The sequence below is a fragment of the Oncorhynchus mykiss genome, chromosome 1 (assembly GCF_057628025.1).
Source record: "Oncorhynchus mykiss isolate SJ-2025 chromosome 1, ASM5762802v1, whole genome shotgun sequence".
Taxonomy (NCBI): Eukaryota; Metazoa; Chordata; class Actinopteri; order Salmoniformes; family Salmonidae; genus Oncorhynchus; species Oncorhynchus mykiss.
The window spans coordinates 50841980-50862272 of record NC_143022.1 but is presented as its reverse complement, the minus strand read 5'-3'; the positions used below and the strand labels follow the sequence as shown (position 1 = coordinate 50862272).

At 42.3% G+C, this 20293-nt stretch overlaps 1 protein-coding gene across 1 annotated transcript in view; it reads left to right on the top strand.

Annotated features, from left to right (window-relative positions):
- The window catches only part of LOC110524359 (F-actin-capping protein subunit alpha-2), a 50114-nt gene that overhangs the window by 11826 nt on the left and 17995 nt on the right, over window positions 1-20293 (top strand). The window contains exon 2 of the mRNA XM_036979340.2: window positions 10522-10585. Within this exon, the coding sequence (XP_036835235.2) occupies window positions 10522-10585 (64 nt within the window). The remainder of the gene's footprint in view (window positions 1-10521; window positions 10586-20293) is intronic.

The following is a 20293-nucleotide window of genomic DNA, read 5'->3' as shown; positions in this document are numbered from 1 at the left end:
CTGGGATTGATTTGCACTTTTCACACAAGTAAATTCATCTCTAGGATACAGAACGCGTGTCCTTCAGAATGCAGTATGATGGCTGCGTGGTCCCATGGTGTTTATACTTGTGTACTATTGTTTGTACACATGAACGTGGTACCTAAAGTCATTTGGAAATTGCTCCCAATGATGAACCAGATTTGTGGAGTTCTACAAATTTTTTTCTGATGTCTTGGCTGATTTCTTTCTTTTTTTTTACCATGATGTCACGCAGAGGCACTGAGTTTGAAGGTAGGCCTTGAAATACATCCACAGGTACACCTCCTCCAATTGACTCAAATTATGTCAATTAGCCTAACAGAAGCTTCTAAAGCCATCATTTTCTGGAGTTTTCCATGCTGTTTTTTTCTTTTTTCCCACTTTTTTTTCCTTTTGAATTTTACCCCTTTTTCTCCCCAATTTCATGGTATCCAATTGTTTTTTAGTAGCTACTATCTTGTCTCATCGCTACAACTCCCATACGGGCTCGGTAGAGACGAAGGTTGAAAGTCATGCGTCCTCCGATACACAACCCAACCAAGCCACACTGCTTCTTAACACAGCGCGCATCCAACCCGGAAGCCAGCCACACCAATGTGTCAGAGGAAACACCGTGCAACCTTGGTTAGTGCGCACTGCCGGTTACGACAGAGCCTGGGCGCGAACCCAGAGTCTCTGATGGCACAGCTGGCGCTGCAGTACAGCGCCCTTAACAACTGTGCCACCCGGGAGGCCTCCATGCTGTTTAAAGGCACAGACTTGGTGTATGTAGACTTCTGACCCACTGGAATTAATCTCTGTAAAAAACTAATATTTTGTTAACGAGAAATGTGTGGAGTGGTTGAAAAACGAGTTTTAATGTCCCCATGCTAAGTGTATGTAAACTTCCGACTTCAACTGTATTTTAGATTCTTCAAAGTAGCAACCCTCTGACAGTTTTGCACACTCTTGGCATTCTCTCAACCAGCGTCACCTGGAATGCTTTTCCAACAGTCTTGAAGAAGTTCCCACATATGATGAGCACTTGTTGGCTGCTTTTCCTTCACTCTGCGGTCCAACTCATCCCGAGTTGGTTTGAGGTCGGTGATTGTGGAGGCCAGGTCATCTGATGCGGCACTCCGTCACACTCCTACATGGTCAAATAGCCCTTACACAGCCTAGCGGTGTGTTGGATCATTGTGCTGTTGAAAACCAAATGATAGTCCCATTAAGCACAATCCAGATTGGATGGCGTAATGCTACAGAATGCTGTGGTAGCTTTGCAGGTAATGTGTGCCTTGAATTCTGGTGTCACCAGCAAAGCACCATCAGGCAACATCCTCCATGCTTCATGGTGGGAACCACACATGCCGAGATCATCCGTTCACCTACTCTGCGGCTCACAAATACATGGCAGTTGGATCCAAAAATCTCATTTGTATTCATCAGACCAAAAGGACAGATTTTCACCGGTATAATGTCCATTGCTCATTTTCCTTGGCCTAAGCAAGTCTCTTCTTCTTATTGGTGTCTGTTACTGGTGGTTTCTTTGCAGCAATTTGACCATGAAGGTCTGATTTAACCCAGTCTCCTCTGAACAGTTGATGTTGATGTGTCTGTTACTTGAACTCTGAAGCATTTATTTGGGCTGCAATTTCTTAGGCTGGTAACTCTAAATGAACTTATCCTCTGCAGCAGAGGTAACTCTGTCTGTTTTCTGTGGCGGTCATCATGAGAGCCAGCTTTAACATTGGGCTTGGTGGTTTTTCCGACTGCACTTGGAGAAACTGCTTTGACTGACCATGTCGTCACCAATTTCTCTTTGCTTATTTGAGATGTTTTTGCCATCATATGGACTTGGTATTTTACCAAATAGGGCTGTCTTATGTTTTTATTTATTTACTTTTCTGCTCTTTTGCACACCAGTATCTCTACCTGCACATGACCATTTGATCCTTTATCACTGCAGTGTTAATCTGCTAAATTGTAATTATTCATCTACCTCCTCATGCCTTTAGCACACAATGTATATAGACTTTTTTTTTCTTCTACTGTGTTATTGACTTGTTTACTCCATGTGTAACTCTGTGTTGTTGTCTGTTCACACTGCTATGCTTTATCTTGGCCAGGTCGCAGTTGTAAATGAGAACTTGTTCTCAACTAGCCTACCTGGTTAAATAAAGGTGAAATAAAACAATTTTAAAAAATGCCCCAAACAATCGGAAATGGGATTCCTCAGAGAAAATGACTTTACCCCATTCCTCAGCAGTCCAATCCCTGTACCTTTTGCAGAATATCAGTCTGTCCCTGATGATTTTCCTGGAGAGAAGTGGCTTCTTTGCTGCCCTTCTTGACACCAGGCCATCCTCCAAAAGTCTTCGCCTCACTGTGCATGCAGATTCACTCACACCGACCTGTCTGCTGCCATTCCTGAGCAAGTTCTGTACTTTTGGTTTCCCGATCCCGCAGCTGAATCAACTTTAGGAGACGGCCCTGGCGCTTGCTGGACTTTCTTGGACACCCTGAAACCTTCTCCACAACAATGGAACCGCTCTCCTTGAAGTTCTTGATGATCCGATAAATGGTTGATTTAGGTGCAATCTTACTGCAGCAATATCCTTGCCTGTGAAGCCCTTTTTTGTGCAAAGCAATGATGACGGCACGTGTTGCCTTGCAGGTAACCATGATTGACAGAGGAAGAACAATGATTCCAAGCACCACCCTCCATTTGAAGCTTCCAGTCTGTTATTCGAACTCAATCAGCATGACAGAGTGATCACCAGCCTAGTCCTCGTCAACATTCACACCTGGTGTTAACGAGAGAATCACTGACATGTCAGCTGGTCCTTTTGTGGCAGGGCTGAAATGCAGTGAAAATGTTTTTTTGTGATTCAGTTAATTTGCATGGCAAAGAGGGACTTGGCAATTAATTGCAATTCATCTGATCACTCTTCATATCATTCTGGAGTATATGCAAATTGCCATCATACAAACTGAGGCAGCAGACTTTGAAAATTACTATTTATCATTCTCAACTTTTGGCCACGACTGTACATAATTTTCTTTAGGAATGTAGTGTAGCAAAAGTACTATTTTTACTTAAGTACTTTACACCACTGTTAGTTGCAGTAGTGCCCGTGGACCATATCTGCAGTTGGGTTTAGCTGAACCCCCGGGGTAGCTTGCTTTGTAGTGATTTCATGAGGGGTTAGTGTAACGGATTTATGCTGTAAACTCACTCCACAGCTAGCTTGAAATGTTGCAGCTGGAGCCACCCAATCGGTGCCTTTTTGTATGGCTCAATCGGTTTACACGTTGTCAACCATCGTGGTCATGTGTATGCTGCGAAGCAGAGGATCACTTTCGAGCCCTGTGCGGGGGGGGGACTGGGACAGTGGAGGAAGCTAAACTGTTTAGCAGCACACTGACCTCTGACACCTACTTCTCCTGTGTGGTTTTGTGAAGAATGCATGGCCAAAGAAGGAACGCTTCTCTTTTTCTGTGCATGTCTGCCCTGTGGTCATAGATTTGGATGTAGAGAAAATGGCCCCGGTGGTGCTATTCTGTCTACAAACAGCTCCACATATGGGTCTTTCTATAAATAACGGGGCCAATGTGTGACATTGGGATGAACATTTCAAAATGGTTTGAAACAAAAATAAAAAAGATTTTCATGCATTTCCACAAGTGTACTTAGAGGAATAAAAATGAATATATGCTGAATGGCCCATAACTCCAGCTACACTACACCATAGGTGTAGGACTATACATCCTTTTTAAGCAGGGTTCATACAGACATTGGCAAGTCACATTCAAAGACTTTCAGGGATGTTTTAAAGCTCTTAATTGTAATTTAAGGACCTCAATGTTAAACAATTATATATTTTTTATGATTGTACATATAGGACCTAATATGGACCTCCCCCCACCCTCCCGATTTCTTCTGTAGCCTGTGTCCCCATTGCTGTTTTTATAATGAAAGTGACCACAAACCACATTTGTTTTTAAAGGAAGGATTTGTATGGAAAGCCAAGTGGAAGCCAATATTAGATTTTGTTATCCTCTTAATAGCTGCATGTGATTTTTCAACAGAGTAGCGCAATACCCTTCAATAGAAGCAGCGGGAAACAAACAAAAATGGTCACATCTCTCAGAATAACCAATATAAAATGTCATCACAAATAATTATAAGGGTGCAGGAGAACTTATAAATTGGCTACAATAATTACAATATCTTTTCAAGTCCCAAATTGAGGAAAAAATTGAATAAAGTAACAATAAAATAACAAAGCTATATACAGGGGGTACTGGTACTGAGTCAATGTTCAGGGTCACAGGTTAGTGGAGGTAATTTGTACATGTGGGTAGGATGACTATGCATAGATGATAAACCGTGTGTAGCAGCAGTGTAAAAACAAGGGAGGAGGGGGGGGGGGGTCAGTGTAAATAGTCCGGGTGGCCATTTGATTAATTGTTCAGCAGTCTTATGGCTTGGGGATGAAAGCTGTTAAGGAGCCTTTTGGACCTCAATTTGGCGCTCCGGTACCGCTTGCTGTGCGGTACTGGAGAGCACAGTGTGTCACTGGAGTCTTTGACAATTTTTAGGGGTCTTCCTCTGACACGCTTAGTATATAGGTCCTGGATGGTAGGAAGATGGCCCCAGTGATGTACTGGGCCGTATGCACAACCTTCTGTAGCGCCTGCCGAGCAGTTGCCATACCAGATGGTGATGCAACCGGTCAGGATGCTCTCGATGGTGCAGGATGCTCTTTGTCACACAATCTTGGATAAATCCATCAAGACACCAACCATGATAAAGGGTTAAACAGGTTTTAAATGAACATATGACTTTTAAGTATAGCGATGACCCCCCCCCCCCCCCCCCCCCTTGTTTTCTTAATGTAGTGGCATTACATTATTTTTGCCAATTTTATTTTCAATCACTTAACTGTAACAAGCTGCTGAGTGTAGGAAGTCCTCACTGGTACCCCTAGTTTTTTTTTTTACAGAAGACTCATATAGTCTGGGCCTGCTACAGTAGGACTACAGTAGGGTGGAAGAATAAAAGTGTTTAATAATCTGTTTGCTGTGTTTCCTCTGCATGTCTTTTCTTGGCAGCAAGGTGCTTTATCCCCCTGGTCCAAAGCAACATTCAAGGCTGCAAACACCAATAACATTCAGTTGAAACAAGAATAAGCTAGCATAAGTTTGAATTTGTTTAGATGGGCAGTAGTATTATTAGGTCAAACACCAACTGCATTTGTCAAAGAAACAAAATCCAGGGCTAGAAGAGCAGTGGTCTCAAATTGTGCCAAAAGCTGAGGAATTGGGTAACATGCTGACCACTCTCGTTGCAAAATCAAACATGTTATTCAATTATTGCACCCACCCTGCTCGCGCACGCCAACGAGCATTGCCACGCACTAAAATAGAAGTTCTATTTGTGATGCTGAACACGGTGTAAGTTCTGCCTCTCCCATCTCCTCATTGGTTTATTGAAGCAGATACCCACGTGCCTTTTCCTCATTGGTTATACCCACGTGGGTGATTGAAAGATGAACTGAGTTCGGTCGGTCGTCGTGGTAACTATGAAAGTTAGATGAAACTTAGTTAGATGCCAAAGAAGAAAAAGCCTGGAAGGAGGAGAGATGACTAAACTATTCGGTTGACCGTTTTATGTGTGAATTAATTGTCGGAGTAGAGGACCTTGTGCATTTCAGCTAAAAATAACAAAGCTGCGTTTTATATCCATGGACAAATTATCTAGCAACAGCAAGCTAGCTAGCTAAATTGCCATAAATGTTTAATGCTTTTCGACCTGTCCCCAAATTAATATAATAGGTCAGAGTTTGTTTTGATATTTTAACTTGTGTGTCGTGATCGCGTTTGGTGCGGGGGGACAAAGTCAACTTGCGTGCGGCCGGTTTGGATACGGTGTAAGAATGACAGATGAGTGGCTGATAAACAGCTCAAAAGGTACTAGACATTTTGGTGTTGTCCTTTTTGCCCAATTTATATGAGTGGTTCTGGTCCAGTTACTTGCAGGTACATTGTGGAGATAAACTTGGTTGGCAGTGGGTGGGGAATCTATTCTTCCCATCGCCTCAATGGATGAGACGGGACAGAAGACCCTATGCAGGCTCTACATGTGTACTGTTTTTCTAGTTATTCCAGTTCTGTTCTCAAGGTGCCTATTCATAAAAGCCTGGTCCCATTACAAATGTAGGGATGGATGGAGAGGTGCCAGGAAAGCGGATTCAGCCTCCTAGAGAATAGAGTTGGTGCCGTCTTCTACCTCTATAGGATTCCTGCAGGTCAGATTATACCCCCACTCCCATTCCTCCCTCTCATGGTTTAGGGTTCTGGAGTGTCCTGATAAGAGGTGTGATTCTGGGATAAGGGTTAGTTCCACTGGAGATGTGTGTGTCTTGGGATAATAGATGCTACTGGGAGTGTGAATGTGGGGAAACAAACAACACATTATCACTGGAGGACAGAACACAAGAGAGAACAGAAAGCCCAGCTGGTGACTGTCTGCCCAGGACCTTACAAAGACTAGGCTCTCGCAGGGGGTCTTTGTGTGTTCGTTGTGTATGTGTGCGCATGACTTTGTTCGTACAGTGTATGTGTTTTGTGTTATTGTCTAGACCTAAGTATGTTTTAGGTCAATTCCACGGTAACAGTGATGCTGAGATTTTTCACTTTAAAATGTTAAACTTTGGATTGCAGAGTTACCAAACTTCTGCACTGCTTTTTAAGTAAATGTGTTTTTGTAATCTATTCTGTGGAAATTGGTAAAAGTTGCCCTTGTGCATAGTTGTATGGTTTTGTTTAACTTTGCAATCATTCCTTTTGTTTGCCGTACATTTTTTAAGTAAAAAACACTCTGTTATGGTAGAATTGCTCTTTATAAGATTATATTGAGTAGAGTGGCTGTCTAAATTGTGCCCAAAATGTAAACAAAAAGATTACGCTCTTTGTTGGGAGTTGAGGAAAGTGTCAAAAACAATTTCTCTTGAGTCTGTCCCACGATCCGCTGTCAGCATCCCTGTTCTCAGTGTTCCTGTGAAATGACCTAAGTGTGTCTGCGCCCGCCCACCCGGGTGTGATTCAGACCTAGCGCCATAAAAGTTGTTTCTTCTGCGGACACGACAGCTCAAGCTCTCTCACGCCAAACAGCCAGTTAGTCAGAGGCACAGATAAAGTTGCAGAACAATAATTGTCCGTGTGTGTCGTCTGTCAGACCAAAGCTCTCCACGTGATGAAGAATCGCTGCATTGTCTCGTGTCATAAAATATTCACAGCTGTGGCCAATAGAGTTAATGAAGTGCCATTCGGTCTTTTATTTACGCTCTGCACAGAGGTGTCACTGTTTTTAAAGAATAAAGATAACCAAGGGATTATGTGTTTTGTGGTGGCAAGTGAGATGCAATGACATACTAGGTGTTCCCATATTCTTCCAGTCATTGATCCAACAACTACCCATTTAAAAGCGCGTCTTGTCAGAAATATGAGTGCATTCGGAAAGTAATCAGACCCCTTGAATTTTTTCACATTTTGTTACGCTACAGCCTTATTCTAAAATGTATTGCATTTTTCTCCCCTCAATCTGCACAAAATACCTCATAATGACAAAGCAAAAACAGGTAAACATCACATTTACTTAAGTATTCAGACCCTTTACTCAGTACTTTGTTGAAGCACCTTTGGCAGCGATTACAGCCTTGAGTCTTCTTGGGTATGACGCTACAAGCTTAGCACACCTGTATTTGGTGAGTTTCTACCATTCTTCTCTGCACATCCTCTCAAGCTCTGTCAGGTTGGATGGGGAGTGTTGCTGCACAGCTTTTTTCAGGTCTCTCCAGAGATGTTCGATCGGGTTCAAGTCCGGGCACTGGCTGGGCCATTCAAGGACATTTAGAGACTTGTCCCGAAGCCACTCTTGCGTTGTCTTGGCTGTGTGCTTAGGGTCGTTGTCCTGTTGGAAGATGAACCTTGACCCCAGTCTGAGGTCCTGAGCGTTCTGGAGCAGTGGTGGAAAAAGTCCTCTATTGTAATACTTGAGTAAACGTAAAGATGCCTTTTCATAGAACATTTACTCAAGTGGAAGTCACCCAGTGAAATACTACTTGAGTAAAAGTCTATCAAAAAATGTGTTTTTTAAATATACTAAAGTATCAAAAGTAAAAGTATAAACCATTTCAAATGTCTTATTTTAAGCAAACCAGGCGGATAGCCAGGTGACACACCAACACTCGGACATAATTTACAAATGAAGCATTTCTGTTAAGTGAGTCCAGTCTGCCAGATCAGAAGCTAGGGTAGTAGGGATGACCAGGGATGTTCTCTCTTATTTGTGAATTGGACCATTTTCCTGTCAAAATGTAACGAGTACTTTTGGGTGTCAGGGGAAAATGTATGGAATAAAAAGTACATTATTTTCTTTCAGGAATGTAGTGAAGTAAAGTTTGGCAAAAATATGAATAGTACAGATATGCTTAAGTAGTACTTGAAAGTATTTTTACTTAAGCACTTTACACCACTGCTCTGGAGCAGGTTTTCATCAAGGATCTATCTGTATCTGCTTCATTCATCTTTCCCTTGATCCTGACTAGTCTCCCAGTACCTACAGCTAAAAAACATTCCCACAGCATAATGCTGCCCCTACCATGCTTCACTGTAGGGATGGTGTCAGGTTTCCTCCAGACTTGGCATTCAGGCCAGAGAATCTTGTTTCTCATGGTCTGTGAGTCTTTAGGTGCCTTTTGGGAAAACTCCAAGCTGGCTGTCATGTGCCTTTTACTGTGGAGTGGCTTCCGTCTGGCCACTCTGTCATAAAGGCCTGATTGGTGGATTGCTGCAGAGATGCTTGTCCTTCTGGAAGGTTCTCCTATCTCAAGGCTGTAATCGCTGCCAAAGGTGCTTCACCAAAGTACTGAGTAAAGGGTCTGAATAGTTATGTAAATGTATTTCAGGTTTTTTTTTAAATATACTTTTGCAAAAAAATCTAAACCTATTTTCACTGTCATTATGGGGCATTGTGTGTAGATTGAGGAAAACAATGAATTGAATCCATTTTAGTAGAAGGCTGTAACGTAACAAATGTGGAAGTCATGAAGTCTGAATACTTTCCGAATGCACTATATATTTTTGAATTGCATATTTTTTTTTGCACCAGCAAGAATTTAGATGAGTGTAGGGGAAACACTGATATTATTATGGGGTTGGAAAAGGGCAAGTGAATTGCACTGAATTCATATTGAGCCTTTTTTTTTACCCTAGGAAGTCGGCTGGTGAAATGGATGCGTCACGGACCATGGTTTAGTAACTAACTACTGACATGGTTCAAATTGGTTTCATGAGAATCGCCCCAATAGTCGCAATGAAGTGCATCATGCTTTTTATTCACGCCCAACAGACGTGTTGTTGTCACGATATAGAAGTAAACCCAGTGAGGTGGTAGGGTAACGATATGATGGGGTTGTTTTAAGGATAACGCTTATTTTTAAGACGACATATTCTCTTTTACGAAAGCGACCCGACCCAAGAGGGAGCAAATTAAATAGAATCGCACAGCATCTCACAATGCTAGGCTATAAGAGCAGAGTTGAGTGTAAATGGAGCATAACCGATAGCCCTGTAGTGGCCCTGCAGTGTTTTTCAAGTAAAGTTTGTTTACATCTCTCTAAAGCATAATAAGGGAGTCCTGATCCAAATGGTTCCTCCATAGGGATTTCAGCAATGCACATACTCTCTTTCCAGAGCAACACATAAGAGTCCCTGAGTGCCTCTCTGGTTCACACCGTATCATCACTCATTATGAGAATCGGTCTGCAGCTCGTGCATGAGAAGCTTTGGTGCTCAGCACACCACTGATGAGACGCGCGCGTGCACACACACCCCTTTCCCAGCTTGTCAGTCCAGGGGGGTGGGGATGATGGACTAGCCAAACCAGTGAAGCCACATGCCAAGCCCTACACTGGCAGGGAGAGCGGGAGGGGTGTACTTCACTACTAGGCTTCTCAGCACATTTTCATGCCCTTATATGTTCACGAGCCACTCGAGGGAGGGGCTGCCCGCCCCTGGCTGTTAGTTTCACATATCGCCTCCAAACAGGAAGTGTTGTAGTGCAACTGAGTAGCGGCGGGCAGACAGATGCTGGAGGCGACAACGTTATGAAGAGAGGGCAACTCTCTGGGTGTACAGTGGCTGAGAAGTGAGAATTGTGGTAGTAAACTCACTGTATTCGTCCATCATGATTTAGCCTCAATAACAGAAAAGACAGAGGGAGAGGAAAGTTGACCATAAATGGATGAAAACACATCTATCTACCCAATGTTTTCCCTATGATATTCCCTGTGCTGGTCCTGATGTTTGTGTTGCTGACCTCACCAGTCTCCAGACCTGAGATCTCAAAGCTTCGGAGGAAAATGTTGCCTGTGTGACTCACTGATCTCAGAGATTTGTGTTGGTACTAAGCCTACCCTTGCATTTCTGACGTGTGTTTCTTTGTTTTTGCAGGTACGCATAGCAGCGAACTTTGTCATCCACGCCCCACCAGGAGAGTTCAATGAAGTTTTCAATGGTAAGCTTTTGTGTGTAGCCTCTTTTTTTGGGGGGGGGGGGGGGGTGCGTGTGTATTGACCAAAGCCAGGAGCAGGGGATCACAACTCGCACTTTAGGTAGTAAGCTGTAGCGAGTATTTCTCACTAGAGATGTTATGACACAGATAATTCCTCAGCACCTTGAAACCACACACTACAGAGCAGAGCACTCACACATAGAGCCTTCTCTCTTAGCATCTAGCTAACACCCACACATACAGAGCCTTCTCTCTTAGCATCTAGCTAACACCCACTCATACAGAGCCTTCTCTCTTAGCATCTAGCTAACACCCACGCATACAGAGCCTTCTCTCTTAGCATCTAGCTAACACCCACACATGTAAGCTTCTTAACTATCAGCTCTGAAAGAGAGGTGAGTCTTGTTTTTTAAAATGTTATTTAACCTTTATTTAACTAGGCAAGTCAGTTGAGAACAAATTGTTATTTACAATGACGGCCTACCAAAAGGCAAAAGGCCTGCTGCGGGGAAGGGGGCAAGAGAGGCACAACACTACATAAAGAGAGACCTAAAGACAACAACATAACAAGGCAGCAACGCATGACAACAAAGCATGGTAGCAACACAACATGGTAGCAGCACAAAACATGGTGCAATCATTTTAGGGAAAAGTCAAGATTACAAAGGACAAGAAGGTAGAGACAACAATACATTAGAGATTGACCGATTAATCGGAATGGCTGATTTAATTAATTCTGATTTCAAGTTTTCATAACAATCGGAAATCGGTATTTTGGGGTGCCGATTTTTTTTTTTTTTTATATTTATTTTATACCTTTTTATTTAACTAGGCAAGTCCGTTAACCTCTTACAGCTCCCCTTCTACTTTGTGAAATTTCCGCCTGAAGACATACCCAAATCTAACAGCCTGTAGCTCAGGCACAGAAACAAGGATATGCATATTCTTGGTACCATTTGAAAGAAAACACTGAAGTTTGTGTAAATGTGAATTGAATGTAGGAGAATAACACACAGTAGATCTGGTTTAGATACAAAAATAAACAATGTATGTTTTTTTTTTTCTCATTGTTTTATCTTTAAAATGAACAAGATAAAACAAACATTCAGATAGGATGATGGGGACACTTTCAGTGAAAAATATACGAGAGCAACAGTAAATAAATGAGAGCGAATTTTTAAAAAAAAACATTTTTATTGATAAAAAAAAATATATATATATATATATATATATATATATTTACAAAATAACATGGGTAACTATTTACACACTTTCAATATTTGGAAGACCCTCAGTCCTCTATCAAATCTATTTATATAGCCCCAGCCTTAAACCCCAAATGGCAAGCAAGGCAGGTGTAGAAGCACGGTGGCTAGGAAAAACTCCCTAGAAAGGCAAAAACCTAGGAAGAAACCTAGAGAGGAACCAGGCTGGGGGGACAGCAAGGAGTCATCATGCCAGGTAGTCCTGACGCATGGTCCTAGGGCTCAGGTCCTCCGAGAGAGAGAATTAGAGAGAGCATACTTAAATTCACACAGGACACCGGATAAGACTCCCAGTGTCAGTCAGTGTCACTGTGAAAGAAAATGTTCAGTTAGAATAGTTTCACATATGAGCTCTGTATCAACAGGTATAATAAACAGATATATGGAGAGAGTTGAAGGTTGAATATATTAGGTTTAATATATTATTATATTATAATTACCTGTTAGATCTACTGTCTCTTTTATATTATGACATTTCAGCTAGATCTACGGTCTCTATTATATTATGACAGACCAGCTGTATCTACTGTCTCCATTTCACTTTGGCCATTGATGTGGTCCTGCCCTCTCCTCAACAGCCTCAAATAGGCTATTTCATGTGGGTTGGGATGGGGCGGCAGACACACGCATCTCACATTTCATGACATTGCATGTTTATATATTGCTTCAAAATTTTAAAAAAAATCACAATATTTTATATTATTAATTTCAAACAAGGGCATTAGCATGATAAGAACTTACCAGTCCAAAACAATGTCCTCTCACTAAATTAAGTGTCCTACAACAATCTGTCTCACCTTCCCAATCAATGTATTCTAAAATTTTGTGTACATCTGTATATCTAGACTTAGATTTAGCTTTCCCTGACTTAGTCGTCATAATGATTGATATATAAACAGCTGAATCTGCGCGTTCACCAAACACTGCAGTGCGTAATATGCGTTGCTTCTTCCGGTATGAAACTTCAATAGCAAATTACTCACTTTACGCTGAAGCTTACTACATGGGTTGGTCTTGCAACACATAAACATGGCGTCTTTCCGTTTACCTCAGCTCATTGGCTATCTACCCAGCTAGATTTCAAGACGATCAGTGGTCATTGGGTTAAAAGAGAGTCAATCAACGAAACAGCGGGCAAATCATTGGTGCACAATGATGTCATGACTTGTTGTCTTCAAATCGGTTTCTTTCAGTCAATATGTCCCGCGAAATGGCCCATCAGGTTTAATTGTGTTACAAACAAACCAGTTGATTGCAGTGAAACCAAACATGACTGGAAAAGTCACGTTCTGTGTGGGTTATTTACCTGGAATGTGTCGTCGAAAATGGAACGAGACGGAATTCACGACACAAGCGGTTCACAAAATGTTTCGTGTTAGGCTTTAAAAACGGATTTTATCAAACAAAAGATAATTCATTGTGTAACAATGAGCATTGGAATTGCAAACAGACGAAGATCGTCAAAGGTAAACGATTTATTTTAATGCAGTTTGTGATTATGTTACGCCTGTGCTGTTTTTTTTATGGGGCTCTATGCTCAGATAATCGCATTGTATTCTTTCGCAGTAAATCCTTTTTTAAATCTGACAAAGCAGTTGGATTAGCAAGATTTGAGGCTTTCGATACATGTGAGACACTTGTATTTTCATGAGTGTTTAATATGACTATTTATGTAGCGATCACCGTATGTTGTGGAATTTCAGCCCGCGAGCGGGTTCCGTGCGCAGAGAGGTTAAGAACACGTTCTTATTTTCAATGACGGCCTAGGAACGATGGGTTTAACTGCCTTGTTCAGGGGCTGAGCGACAGATTTTCACCTTACAGTTAACTAATCCAACGCTATAACCACATGCCTCTTGTTGCACTCCACGAGGAGCCTGCCTGTTATGCGAATGCAGTAAGCCAAGGTAAGTTGCTAGCTAGCATTAAACTTATCTTAAAAAACAATCAATCATAATCACTAGTCATAACTACACATGGTTGATGACATTACTAGTTTATCTAGCGTGTCCTGCGTTGCATATAATCGATGCAACGCTGGGGGATGATTTAACAAAAGCGCAATTGCGAAAAAAGCACAATCGTTGGATGACTACCTAACCATAAACACCCATGCCTTTCTTAAAATCAATACACAGAAGTGTATATTTTGAAACCTGCATATTTAGCTAAAAGAAACCCAGGTTCGCAAGGCAATATTAACCAGGTGAAATTGTGTCACTTCTCTTGCACGCAGAATCAGGGTATATGCAACAGTTTGGGCAGCCTGGCTCATTGCGAACTAATTTGCCAGAATTTTATGTAATTATGACATAACATTTGAAGGTTGTGCAATGTAACAAGAATATTTAGACTTAGGGATGCCACCCGTTAGATAAAATACCGAACGGTTCTGTATTTCACTGAAATAATAAACGTTTTGTTTTCTAAATTATAGTTTCCGGATTCGACCATATTAATGACCAAAGGCTCGTATTTCTGTGTTATTATGTTATAATTAAATCTATGATTTGATAGAGCAGTTTTGACTGAGCGATGGTAGGCAGCAGCAGGCTCGTAAGCATTCATTCAAACAGCACTTTCATGAGTTTTGCCAGCAGCTCTTCGCAAGCACAGCGCTGTTTGACTTCAAACCTATCAGCCTCATGGCTGGTGTAACCGATGTGAAATGGCTAGCTAGTTAGCTGTGTGTGCGCTAATAGCGTTTCAAACGTCACTTGCCCTAAACCTTGGAGTAGTTGTTCCCCTTGCTCTGCATGGGTAACGCTGCTTCGAGTGTGGCTGTTGTCGATTATGTTCCTGGTTCGAGCTCAGGTAGGGGCAAGAAGAGGGACGGAAGCTATACTGTTACACTGGCAATACTATAGTGCCTATAAGAACATCCAATAGTCAAAGGTATATGAAATACAAATGGTATAGAGAGAAATAGTCCTATAAAAACTATATTAACTACAACCTAAAACCTCTTACCTTGGAATATTGAAGTCTCATGTTAAAAGGATCCACCAACTTTCATATGTTCTGAACAAGGACATATTGGCACATATTGTACTTTTACGGATTTAGAGACATACCCCAAGCGACTTACAGCTGTAATTGCAGCAAAAGGTGGCGCTACAAAGTATTAACTTAAGGGGGCTGAATAATTTTGCACGCCCAATTTTTCAGTTTTTGATTTGTTAAAAAGGTTTGAAATATCCAATGAATGTCGTTCCACTTCATGATTGTGTCCCACTTGTTGTTGATTCTTCACAAAAAAATACAGTTTTATATCTTTATGTTTGAAGCCTGAAATGTGGCAAAAGGTCGCAAAGTTCAAGGGGGCCGAATACTTTCGCAAGGCACTGTAAGTATTCACACCCTTTGCTCTGAGACTCGAAATTGAACTCCGTGCATCCTATTTCCATTGATCATCCTAGAGATGTTTCTACAACTTGATTGGAATCCAGCTCTGGTAAATTCAATAGCTTGGACATCATTTGCAAAGGCACACACTTGTCTGTATAAGGTCCCTTAGCTGAAAGTGCATGTCAGAGCAAAAACCAAGTCATGAGATCGAAGGATTTGTTCATAGAGGAACAGACCTGGAGAAGGGTACCAAAACATTTCTAAATGTCCAAGAACACAGTGGCCTCCATCATTCATAAATGGAAGAAGTTTGGACACCACCACCACAATCTGGGGAGAAGAGCCTTGGTCAGGGAGGTGACCAAGAACCCGATGGTCACTGACAGAGCTCCACAGTTCCTCTGTGGAGATGGGAGAACCTTCCAGAAGGACAACCATCTCTGCAGCAGTCCACCAATCAGGCCTTTTATGGTAGTGGCCAGACGGAAGCCACTCCTCAGTAAAAGGTAAATGACAGCCCGCTTGGAATTTGCCAAAAGTCACCTAGACTCTCAGACCATGAGAAACAAGATTCTCAAGTGTCGACAGCCTGCGCAAAAAAAACAAAGCCGAGCTCGTGACTGTTTCAAATCATCATTAGTCGTGTCATGCAGCCTTAGAATGTATGAAAATTAAAAACCTATAGTCCACCATTTGTATCACAGCTGAAGTTACATTGCTCAAAATTAAAGCATATTGGAGGACCTGTTTCTTTAACTGCTCAACACAGTTAGTGAGTGTGGTGGTGAGTGTGCACACTGGTGAGTGTGGGAGAAAATATATTTTCTAAGCTAATCTCTTCTGCTAATTTGAATGAATGTAGCCCACAGACATATGGCATAGCCAAATCAGGGCCTAATATAAGGACAACTTGGAGTATGCTTTTCTGTTGTTTAAAAAAAAAGACTACATTTTCTTCATACCTGTCTTAAAATAAGGGATTTATTGTGATTGTGTATGCTATATTACACAGATGTATTTGCGTGGAAGCAAGGAGATGCTAAATCTGTTTTTTTGTTAAATGGTCAACTATCGTGAGACCGGCAGTTATTTGCTTGACAGTCACCGACTGACACAATTTCATGACCGCCACAGCCCTAGTCATCACCAAGCCAGACTGGGTCATACAGTCAGTAGGGCAGCTCTTCCTCACTGAGGCCTCAGCCCAGTGCATATGAACACACATGCTGGTGGAGGGACAAAGACCCAGGGACTAATTAGCACACTAGCTTGGTTTCCATCCAGTTGACAACAGATTTTATGCAAATATTCTAAGATCTGCATAAAAACAATATTCCCACCAGAGATTGTTCCATCAAATTGAATTGCTGCAGATTTAAAGGCTGTGAGTGATGACGGTGCACATAAAAATACGTTTTGCGGTTAAATCCACTGTACCAAATAAAACTGAAATGGGTTTGCATCACATTTTCAGCTCTAGTGATGGGTTTTCTCAATTTATTTTGCATTATATAGTGAGTCTACCCATGCTGGTGTTGGCACATGCTCTCTAGCCAACAGCACTCACTATCTGCGGATCTCCTACATGATGAGAATATTATGGAGAAAAAAAAATCCAACGGCAGCCAAGCATCGATTATCATGTCACCAGAATAAGACCCTAGATATTTATTGTAAAGAGCATCAAGCTCATCACCTTGTACTTTTAACACCCTGTGACGTTCATAACTTATTTCATCTGTAGTTGAATAAACTGCATGCTTTCTCAACAAGTCATAGTGGGAGAACCACACTACATGTCATCGTGTGACTCAACGTTTAATTCGATATGATGGTTATGTTAATGTTTATGCATAAAAGCAGTTCCGTTGACATTTCTCGCATAGTTCATTTTACTGACACAAGATCTCACCTTGTCTAGCGGATTTTGTTTTGTCGACATTTGGAAAGTTGACTGAAATATGTTCTGTTTCCATCAGGCCTATCATGACATCTTTTTTTCTTTTTTTTATCCGACATGTACTTTACTCACATAAAAAGGTTGGAATGAAACCTGGTTATTGACACAGAGTAACACTAAAGCATGAAATACACAGAGAATCTCACTGCTGATAGGTACTCCTATTGGGAGGCCGTTCCTGTTCTTGCTAGAACAAAAGCGGTACCTGCTACGTGCCGACCCCGGTAGCGACGAACCTATCGTTTCTACTTGTAGAATGGCAATGCTCGTCAGAGGCCAACAACTTGACTTTGAGCCAGTCAGAAAGCGCGAACCCCCACATGGGGGAACCAACAGGAGTGACAACAGAAAGGAAGGAAAGAGGGCATTTTCTCTGTACAGCCACAGATTAGCCAGTCACACTTCATATGCAATGGTAGCTAGCTAAGTGCACAGACGCAATGCACACAACGCTAAATACTTCGTCCAAGCTAGCTAAACACTGTAGCTAGTATTGACATTATAATTAGTGGATTAGCTAGTTTCCATGAAACAGCTGCCTGTGTTAGTGCCTGTAACTAGCTATGTTGGGCTAGCTAGCGAATATGCTATGTTATTGGGCTAGCTAAACATTTGGATGTGGATTGGCACTGGCACTATGGGTTTATGGAGAGTACATTTGATTGTTTCTTTGTTATCTATCTTTGATCATCTGGCTAGTATCAACAAGGGCCTTCTACAAAATAGCAACATTTAGCGCAGCTAGCTAATGATGGGGGTCATGATAGGGGCTGCACCAAATGATTGATGTATTATAATAATTGATTATGCTTATATTGTTAATAGAAGGGGAAGGGCTATAAGACCCACTACATTTATAGGGTCCTGGACTAGATTAGCTATATATATATAATAGTTCCACAGTTCTTTTCTCGTCTCTGCCTCTTATATTGAAACGGTCTGAGAGATGTGAGTTATTGCAGTCAAAACAGGGTGTCTGTAAGAAAGCACCTCAAGACTAAAAGAGATTCATAGACACAGAACCCTGCAGGGGAGTGAAAGAGATGAGACTAGTCAGACACAATTACTGCTGAGCCCTTAGAAAACACTGGAACTATTGTCTCTCCTGCAAGTTTGTATAACTGTATATGCATGGGCTTGGTCTCATGAGTAGAAGGTGTTGACGTAGGCATTTACATCACTGCAAGCATATTAAATCAACTTGGACCCTTTCCTATTTTGCAGAACTTACTCGGAAACATCAAATCAAATGTATTTATATAGCCCTTTGTACATCAGCTGATATCTCAAAGTGCTGTACAGAAACCCAGCCTAAAACCCCAAACAGCAAGCAATGCAGGTGTAGAAGCACGGTGGCTAGGAAAAACTCCCTAGAAAGGCCAAAACCTAGGAAGAAACCTAGAGAGGAACCAGGCTATGAGGAGTGGCCAGTCCTCTTCTGGCTGTGCCGGGTGGAGATTATAACAGAACATGGCCAAGATGTTCAAATGTTCATAAATGACCGGCATGGTCAAATAATAATAATCACAGTAGTTGTCGAGGGTGCAGCAAGTCAACACCTCAGGAATAAATGTCAGTTGGCTTTTCATAGCCGATCATTGAGTGTCTCTACCGCTCCTGCTGTCTCTAGGGAGTTGAAAACAGCAGGTCTGGGACGGGTAGCATGTCTGGTGAACAGTTCCATAGCTGCAGGCAGAAGAGTTGAAACTGGAGCAGCAGCGCGGCCGGGTGGACTGGGGACAGCAAGGAGTCATCATGCCAGGTAGTCCTGAGGCATGGTCCTAGGGCTCAGGTCCTCTGAGAGAATTAGAGAGAGCATACTTAAACCATGCATGCTATGTTCTCATTGTCAACTTCTGTCTGCAATTGCATTAATAAAAGTTTTTGATTGATTTACTTAAAGATATTGTCTGATTGCTGATTTCACCAATAAGCAAATGATTGACAAGGAACAAGGAACCTGCACCAACACTACCTAGCTAACATTGGAATCTAGACCATAAGCAACACAAACGTTAGGACTTCAAGGTCTTTGCTGTGTGAACACAAACGAGACCGACTGCCCACAGTGTTCAGAGGTGCTAAGTACTGTGTGCGGCAAACGTTAGACAATCCCTACCGGTGTGTCTGAACTTTAACACACTGCCTCTCAGTTACAAATGTGACACACTGTCACAGGACAGGGGAGCCTCCTTTAAGCAGCTGACAGTGAGATGAGGTTGTGAAAAGAGGGGAGGAATTGAGAGGATAAGTGTGTGTTGGGGAGAGGGTTTAAAGATAATCTATTTATTGGATGGATTCTGAGGGCTGTGCGTGCGTATAATCCTGCCCCCATCATGATTAGCTTTGTCACTGAGGAGCGCTGGGGGGCTGTCTGCGCCTCCTTATCGCAGCCAAACACACACACTCCCCGCTACCAATGTGCCATCGCTTTTCCTTTCATCTCTTTTGATTTCACAGCCCTTTTCTTTGTGTCAGCTTGTCATGTCTTCTTTAACATCATTCTAAGTCTATCTTTCTCTCTCTGTTTCTAATGGTCTTGCGCTGTCTCTCTCTCTTGCGCTGTCTCTCTCTCTCTCTTGCGCTGTCTCTCTCTCTCTTGCGCTGTCTCTCTCTCTCTCTTGCGCTGTCTCTCTCTCTCTCTTGCGCTGTCTCTCTCTCTCTCTTGCGCTGTCTCTCTCTCTCTTGCGCTGTCTCTCTCTCTCTTGCGCTGTCTCTCTCTCTCTTGCGCTGTCTCTCTCTCTTGCGCTGTCTCTCTCTCTCTTGCGCTGTCTCTCTCTCTCTCTTGCGCTGTCTCTCTCTCTCTTGCGCTGTCTCTCTCTCTCTTGCGCTGTCTCTCTCTCTCTTGCGCTGTCTCTCTCTCTCTTGCGCTGTCTCTCTCTCTTGCGCTGTCTCTCTCTCTCTCTCTTGCACTGTCTCTCTCTCTCTCTCTCTTGCGCTGTCTCTCTCTCTCTCTCTCTCTTGCGCTGTCTCTCTCTCTCTCTCTCTCGCGCTGTCTCTCTCTCTCTTGCGCTGTCTCTCTCTCTCTCTCTTGCGCTGTCTCTCTCTCTCTCTTGCGCTCTCTCTCTCTCTCTTGCGCTGTCTCTCTCTCTCTCTCTTGCGCTGTCTTTCTCTCTCTCTCTTGCGCTGTCTCTCTCT